The sequence below is a fragment of the Oncorhynchus kisutch genome, unplaced genomic scaffold (genome assembly GCF_002021735.2).
Source record: "Oncorhynchus kisutch isolate 150728-3 unplaced genomic scaffold, Okis_V2 scaffold3539, whole genome shotgun sequence".
Classification (NCBI taxonomy): domain Eukaryota; kingdom Metazoa; phylum Chordata; class Actinopteri; order Salmoniformes; family Salmonidae; genus Oncorhynchus; species Oncorhynchus kisutch.
In genome coordinates, this window is record NW_022265484.1 from 2,111 (window position 1) to 10,762 (window position 8,652).

General features: G+C 53.4%; 1 protein-coding gene across 2 annotated transcripts; it reads left to right on the plus strand.

The window, feature by feature from the left end:
* The first annotated feature begins 2,015 nt into the window (after positions 1-2,015).
* Positions 2,016-7,654, plus strand: LOC116371693 (uncharacterized). 2 transcript variants are annotated; one of them, XM_031820588.1, is made up of 3 exons: positions 2,016-2,028; positions 6,138-6,223; positions 6,726-7,654. In XM_031820588.1, the coding sequence occupies exons 1-3, from the start codon at positions 2,017-2,019 to the stop codon at positions 6,943-6,945; spliced, it is 318 nt and encodes a 105-aa protein (XP_031676448.1). In that variant the 5' UTR covers position 2,016; the 3' UTR covers positions 6,946-7,654. The 2 variants fall into 2 exon arrangements, with proteins under 2 accessions (XP_031676448.1, XP_031676449.1); XM_031820589.1 differs by lacking the exon at positions 2,016-2,028 and adding an exon at positions 2,049-2,065.
* Positions 7,655-8,652: the final 998 nt, after the last annotated feature.

An 8,652-nucleotide genomic window follows, 5' to 3' on the forward strand; every position in this document is an offset into this window, starting at 1 on the left:
AGACGCAAGTAACCCATGGAGGGGGGGGGCAGGAGGAGATGAGACGCAAGGTAACCACTGGGGGGGGACAGAGAGATAGAGACGCAATGCGATAACCACTGGGGGGACAGAGAGATTGGAGACGCAAGGTAACCACTGGGGGGGGGGGGGGGGGGACAGAGAGATGAGACCGCAAGGTAACCACTGGGGGGGGGGGGGGGGAGGGGACAGAGAGATGAGACGCAAGGTAACCACTGGGGGGGGGGACAGAGAGATGAGACGCAACGGTAACCACTGGGGGGGGGACAGAGAGATGGAACGCAAGTAACCACTGGGGGGGTGACAGAGAGATGAGACGCAAGGTAACCACTGGGGGGGGGCAGAGAGATGAGACGCAAGGTAACCACTGGGGGGGGGACAGAGAGATGAGACGCAAGTGTAACCACTGGGGGGGGACAGAGAGATGAGACGCAGGTAACCACTGGGGGGGACAGAGAGATGAGACGCAAGGTAACCACTGGGGGGACAGAGAGATGAGACGCAAGGTAACCACTGGGGGGGTACAGAGAGATGAGACGCAAGGTAACCACTGGGGGGGGGGCAGAGAGATGAGACGCAAGGTAACCACTGGGGGGGGGGACAGAGAGATGAGACGCAAGGTAACCACTGGGGGGGGGACAGAGAGATGAGACGCAAGGTAACCACTGGGGGGGGGGACAGAGAGATGAGACGCAAGGTAACAACTGGGGGGTGGACAGAGAGATGAGACGCAAGGTAACCACTGGGGGGTACAGAGAGATGAGACGCAAGGTAACCACTGGGGGGGGACAGAGAGATGAGACGCAAGGTAACCACTGGGGGGGGACAGAGAGATGAGACGCAAGGTAACCACTGGGGGGGTACAGAGAGATGAGACGCAAGGTAACCACTTGGGGGGGACAGAGAGTGAGACGCAAGGTAACCACTGGGGGGGGACAGGGAGATGAGACGCAAGGTAACCACTGGGGGGACAGAGAGACGAGACACAAGGTAACCACTGGGGGGGACAGAGAGATGAGACGCAAGGTAACCACTGGGGGGGGACAGGGAGATGAGACGCAAGGTAACCACTGGGGGGGGACAGGGAGATGAGACGCAAGGTAACCACTGGGGGGGACAGAGAGATGAGACGCAAGGTAACCACTGGGGGGTGGGGGGACAGAGAGATGAGACGCAAGGTAACCACTGGGGGGGGGGCAGGGAGATGAGACGCAAGGTAACCACTGGGGGGGGACAGAGAGATGAGACGCAAGGTAACCACTGGGGGGGGACAGAGAGATGAGACGCAAGGTAACCACTGGGGGGGGGGGGGGACAGAGAGATGAGACGCAAGGTAACCACTGGGGGGTGACAGAGAGATGAGACGCAAGGGTAACCACTGGGGGGGGGGGCAGAGAGATGAGACGCAAGGTAACCACTGGGGGGGGACAGAGAGATGAGACGCAAGGTAACCACTGGGGGGGGACAGAGAGATGAGACGCAAGGTAACCACTGGGGGGGGACAGAGAGATGAGACGCAAGGTAACCACTGGGGGGGGACAGAGAGATGAGACGCAAGGTAACCAAGGGGGGGGACAAAGAGATGAGACGCAAGGTAACACTGGGGGGGGTACAGAGAGATGAGACGCAAGGTAACCACTGGGGGGGGGGCAGAGAGATGAGACGCAAGGTAACCACTGGGGGGGGGGACAGAGAGATGAGACGCAAGGTAACCACTGGGGGGGGGACAGAGAGATGAGACGCAAGGTAACCACTGGGGGGGGGACAGAGAGATGAGACGCAAGGTAACCACTGGGGGGGTGACAGAGAGATGAGACGCAAGGTAACCACTGGGGGGGGGGCAGAGAGATGAGACGCAAGGTAACCACTGGGGGGGGACAGAGAGATGAGACGCAAGGTAACCACTGGGGGGGGGACAGAGAGATGAGACGCAAGGTAACCACTGGGGGGGTGACAGAGAGATGAGACGCAAGGTAACCACTGGGGGGGGGCAGAGAGATGAGACGCAAGGTAACCACTGGGGGGGGACAGAGAGATGAGACGCAAGGTAACCACTGGGGGGGGGACAGAGAGATGAGACGCAAGGTAACCACTGGGGGGGTGACAGAGAGATGAGACGCAAGGTAACCACTGGGGGGGGGGCAGAGAGATGAGACGCAAGGTAACCACTGGGGGGGACAGAGAGATGAGACGCAAGGTAACCACTGGGGGGACAGAGAGATGAGACGCAAGGTAACCACTGGGGGGGGGGGGGGGGGGACAGAGAGATGAGACGCAAGGTAACCACTGGGGGGGGGGGGGGGGACAGAGAGATGAGACGCAAGGTAACCACTGGGGGGGGGGGGGACAGAGAGATGAGACGCAAGGTAACCACTGGGGGGGGGACAGAGAGATGAGACGCAAGGTAACCACTGGGGGGGTGACAGAGAGATGAGACGCAAGGTAACCACTGGGGGGGGGCAGAGAGATGAGACGCAAGGTAACCACTGGGGGGGGACAGAGAGATGAGACGCAAGGTAACCACTGGGGGGGGGACAGAGAGATGAGACGCAAGGTAACCACTGGGGGGGACAGAGAGATGAGACGCAAGGTAACCAACTGGGGGGGGACAGAGAGATGAGACGCAAGGTAACCACTGGGGGGGGTACAGAGAGATGAGACGCAAGGTAACCACTGGGGGGGGGGCAGAGAGATGAGACGCAAGGTAACCACTGGGGGGGGGACAGAGAGATGAGACGCAAGGTAACCACTGGGGGGGGGACAGAGAGATGAGACGCAAGGTAACCACTGGGGGGGGGGACAGAGAGATGAGACGCAAGGTAACAACTGGGGGGGGGACAGAGAGATGAGACGCAAGGTAACCACTGGGGGGGGTACAGAGAGATGAGACGCAAGGTAACCACTGGGGGGGACAGAGAGATGAGACGCAAGGTAACCACTGGGGGGGGACAGAGAGATGAGACGCAAGGTAACCACTGGGGGGGTACAGAGAGATGAGACGCAAGGTAACCACTGGGGGGGGACAGAGAGATGAGACGCAAGGTAACCACTGGGGGGGACAGGGAGATGAGACGCAAGGTAACCACTGGGGGGGACAGAGAGATGAGACACAAGGTAACCACTGGGGGGGACAGAGAGATGAGACGCAAGGTAACCACTGGGGGGGACAGGGAGATGAGACGCAAGGTAACCACTGGGGGGGACAGGGAGATGAGACGCAAGGTAACCACTGGGGGGGGGACAGAGAGATGAGACGCAAGGTAACCACTGGGGGGGTGGGGGGACAGAGAGATGAGACGCAAGGTAACCACTGGGGGGGGCAGGGAGATGAGACGCAAGGTAACCACTGGGGGGGACAGAGAGATGAGACGCAAGGTAACCACTGGGGGGGGACAGAGAGATGAGACGCAAGGTAACCACTGGGGGGGGGGGGACAGAGAGATGAGACGCAAGGTAACCACTGGGGGGGACAGGGAGATGAGACGCAAGGTAACCACTGGGGGGGACAGAGAGATGAGACGCAAGGTAACCACTGGGGGGGACAGGGAGATGAGACGCAAGGTAACCACTGGGGGGGACAGGGAGATGAGACACAAGGTAACCACGGGGGGGACAGAGAGATGAGACGCAAGGTAACCACGGGGGGGGGGGACAGAGAGATGAGACGCAAGGTAACCACTGGGGGGGACAGGGAGATGAGACGCAAGGTAACCACTGGGGGGGGGGGGGGGGGAGATGAGACACAAGGTAACCACGGGGGGGGGACAGAGAGATGAGACGCAAGGTAACCACGGGGGGGGGGGGGACAGAGAGATGAGACGCAAGGTAACCACTGGGGGGGACAGGGAGATGAGACGCAAGGTAACCACTGGGGGGGGGACAGAGAGATGAGACGCAAGGTAACCACTGGGGGGTGGGGGACAGAGAGATGAGACGCAAGGTAACCACGGGGGGGGGGGGCCAGAGAGATGAGATGCAAGGTAACCACTGGGGGGGGGGGGGGGACAGAGAGATGAGACACAAGGTAACCACTGGGGGGGACAGAGAGATGAGACGCAAGGTAACCAAGGGGGGGGGGGACAGGGAGATGAGACGCAAGGTAACCACTGGGGGGGGGGGACAGAGAGATGAGACGCAAGGTAACCACTGGGGGGGACAGAGAGATGAGACGCAAGGTAACCACTGGGGGGGGGGACAGAGAGATGAGACACAAGGTAACCAAGGGGGGGGGGACAGGGAGATGAGACGCAAGGTAACCACTGGGGGGGGGTACAGAGAGATGAGACGCAAGGTAACCACTGGGGGGGGGGGGGGGACAGAAGAGATGAGACACAAGGTAACCAAGGGGGGGGGGGGGACTGGGAGATGAGACGCAAGGTAACCAAGGGGGGGGGGGGACAGGGAGATGAGACGCAAGGTAACCACTGGGGGGGGTTACAGAGAGATGAGACGCAAGGTAACCACTGGGGGGGGGGGGGGACAGAGAGATGAGACACAAGGTAACCAAGGGGGGGGGGGGACAGGGAGATGAGACGCAAGGTAACCACTGCGGGGGGAACAGGGAGATGAGACGCAAGGTAACCGCGGGGTGGGAACAGGGAGATGAGACGCAAGGTAACCGCGGGGGGGGGGGGGGGTGACAGAGAGAAGAGACGCAAGGTAACCATGGGGGGGGACAGGGAGATGAGACGCAAGGTAACCACTGGGGGGGGGGGACAGAGAGATGAGACGCAAGGTAACCACTGGGGGGGGGGACAGAGAGATGAGACGCAAGGTAACCACGGGGGGGGGACAGAGAGATGAGACGCAAGGCAACCACGGGGGGGGGGGGGGGCAGAGAGATGAGATGCAAGGTAACCACGGGGGGGGGGGGGTGGGGGGGCATAGAGATGAGATGCAAGGTAACCACGGGGGGGAGAGATGAGACGCAAGGTAACCACTGGGGGGGGAGACAGAGAGATGAGACGCAAGGTAACCACGGGGCGGGGGGAGGGGGAGATGGCCATTTGAGAACAAGTTCTCATTTACAACTGTGACCTGGCCATGATAAAGCAAAGCAGTTCGACACAAACAACAACACAGAGTTACACATGGAATAAACAAACATACAGTCAATAATACAGTATAAACAAGTCTATATACATTGTGTGCAAATGAGGTGAGATAAGGGAGGAAAGGCAGTAAGTAGGCCATGGTGGCAAAGTAGTAACCATACAGCAATTAAACACGGGAGTGGTAGATGTGCAGAAGATGAATGTGCAAAATACACTGTTTTTTTATGCAAGTGAACTTGTGGATACCATTTGTATGTCTCTGTCCATTAGGAAGGAAGTTAGAGGTGGTATTGCTAGCAGATACCATAGACCTCCAGTCGTTATGCTAACGCTAGTTAGAAATTGCTCTAGCATTAGTGAGCAACATCTTTCACACTGCACACAGAGACATGACCTCATCAGACTCTGGGGAAGTAGACAAAGGGCCTCACAGCCAAAATCCCCAACTATCTCTACGTTAACACTACAATCGCCCTCTAAACCCGACAAATAGCATTTAGGTATCATGATGACATTTGAGATAAATTAGTGACTTCCTAGTGCACAATAAAGCCTCCAACATGAGATGCTTTGGGGTCTGGATAGAAAGATTATGAGATGCTTTGGGGTCTGGATAGAAAGATTAGGAGATGCTTTGGGGTCTGGATAGAAAGATCATGAGATGCTTTGGGGTCTGGATAGAAAGATCATGAGATGCTTTGGGGTCTGGATAGAAAGATCATGAGATGCTTTGGGGTCTGGATAGAAAGATCATGAGATGCTTTGGGGTCTGGATAGAAAGATCATGAGATGCTTTGGGGTCTGGATAGAAAGATCATGAGATGCTTTGGGGTCTGGATAGAAAGATTAGGAGATGCTTTGGGGTCTGGATAGAAAGATCATGAGATGCTTTGGGGTCTGGATAGAAAGATTAGGATTGAATGTGGAACAAATATACATCAGCATACACACCATTGAAGGTGTGTGTGTGTGTGTGTGTGTGTGTGTGTGTGTGTGTGTGTGTGTGTGTGTGTGTGTGTGTGTGTGTGTGTGTGTGTGTGTGTGTGTGTGTGTTTGGGTCCACAGACTGGGGAAACGGGGTCGACCAGGGGGAAGACTTCTCTGTCAGCTGCTACACAGAAAGCCCTGGAGAGGAAGAGAGGAGTCATGATGTGAGTCCTGTAATAGAAAACGTGTCACTAGACCAGATAGTTATTGTATATAAAACAGACATTGTCAGAGCAAAACAGCAAGTGTATGACTTGTATGTTCAGGGTTATCAGCACACGGTCAGGGTTGTGTTAATAACATGTTTGGTTATAGAAGAGCCATTTTATTTTTTTTATTTTACCTTTATTTAACCAGGCAAGTCAGTTAAGAACACATTCTTATTTTCAATGACGGCCTGGGAACAGTGGGTTAACTGCCTGTTCAGGGGCAGAACGACAGATTTGTACCTTGTCAGCTCGGGGGTTTGAACTCGCAACCTTCCGGTTACTAGTCCAACGCTCTAACCACTAGGCTACCCTGCCGCCCCTGGTGGGCAGTAGTCACTACCCAAGCTAGTACAGCCCAGGCAGTGACTACTGCCCACCATAGTGATATTATGATACTAGTAAAAGAGTCCTACTGTCTCATTAATCAACCTATTGTTCCCCTCTCTTCTCCCATCAGGAGGAAAGCGGCAGAGGGGCAGAGGGGGACTGGAGCTGGGGTTGTAGCTGGCCAGAAGGGCCCTCTGGCTGGGGCAGAGGGGACTGGAGCTGGGGTTGTAGCTGGCCAGAAGGGCCCTCTGGCTGGGGCAGAGGGGAACGTTGTGAAGCAGATACGTGGGTCTTTTCGACCCAACCCTCAAAGGGTCCCCAAGACCACCCAGTCCCGCAGATCTCGGTGAAGAATGTCTACTTATCAGGCTAGACTGGACCGGAACTGGGTCGTGTTCATTTTGGCACAGTGTAGCAAAACGTTTTGCACAGGAGAACAAAAACGAGTGTTTCTTATTGGACAAATTCAGGGTCATATTCATTAGTGAAAATGTTTTGGAAAACGAAAACAAGCGTTTCTTATTGGACAAGTTCAGGTAGTCCTTCCCTTGACCCAGGAAATGAATACTGTTGATACCTAAAAAGATATACACACACAATCCATCTCACTTAACCCTAAAACAATAGGCCCCTATGGGCCCTGGTCAAAAGTAGTGCACTATAAAGGGTTGCCATTTGGGACGCTTCCATAGTGTTTCTTGCTAACCAGTGGACATCTGGAAAGTATTGTATTTTAACTTGATTGTATTCTACAAAGGCACAACTCACTGCATTCAAATGCATCTTAGCTACTACATGCTGTATGTGACAATCTATTCTTACCACAAGACCTCAGGACTTGTTTTTGGACACACTGTTTGTCATATGTTAGTTTTACACATTTTATACTATTTATATTTCCTATACCAATTTGTGGTACGGTATTGGGATGGCAATGCAACCAAAGCCCAGAAAACCTAAGTCTATATTTGAAGGTCTGTTCTGAGTGTTCATCTTTCCTACTGTTTTTGTTCTAAATTATTTAGAAGTGTTTTTTAATAAAGTTTTTTTAAATAAAAATTTACTTGTCAGGTTGGTTTAATGTAAACTGAACAAAAATATAAACACAACATTCAACAATTAACGATTTTTACTGAGTTAGAGTTCATATAAGGAAATCAGTCAATTGAAATGAATTCATTTAGGTCTTAATCTATGGATTTCACATGACTGGGCAGGGGCACAGCCATGGGTGGGCCTGGAGGGCATAGGCCCTCCCAATTGGGAGCCAATCAGAATGAGTTTTTTCCCCACAAAAGGGCTTTAATACAAACAAATACTCAGTTTCATCAGCTGTACGGGTGGTTGATCTCAGACAATCCCCCAGGTGAAGAAGCCGGATGTAGAGGACCTGGGCTGGTGTGGTTACACACGCTCTACGGTTGGAGGCCAGTTGGATGTACTGCCAAATTCTCTTAAACGATGTGAGGTGGCTTATGGTTAGAGAAATTACCATTCAATTTTCTGGCAACAGCTCTGGTGGACATCCCTGCAGTCACATGCCAATTACATGCTCCTTTGAAACTTGAGACATCTGTGGTCTTGTGTGACAAAACTGAACACTTTATAGAGTGTCCTTCTATTGTCCCCAGCACAAGGTGCACCTGTGTAATGATCATGCTCTTTAATCAGCTTCTTGATATGCCACACCTGACAGGTAGATGTATTATCTTGGCAGAGGAGAAATGCTCACTAACAGGGATGTAAACAAATTTGTGCACAAATTTGAGCGAAATAAGCTTTTTGTGCGTATGTAACATGTCTAGGCTCTTATCTCAGCTCATGAGAACAACACTTTACATGTTGCATTTATATTTTGTTCGGTATAGTTATAAAATTAATTTCTGAGTTCTAGTAAACGTTAATATTGTGAGAACGCCAGTGGGCGCAGTTTTTTTTCGAAAGCTACATTTTGGCCTATTCGACGACATCCGTCCATAGCTGTCGTTGGTTTGTCTGTCAGTGTGATTCCACGTCTGTGAGAATGGAAGAGAAACCAGACACAGGGCGCGTCTTCT

Bases quoted from the DNA above. Each gene is read 5' to 3' on its own strand.
- LOC116371693 (XM_031820588.1), top strand. The intron at 6,224-6,725 runs GTGAGTCCTGTA...TTCTCCCATCAG, and splicing joins AGGAAGAGAGGAGTCATGAT to GAGGAAAGCGGCAGAGGGGC.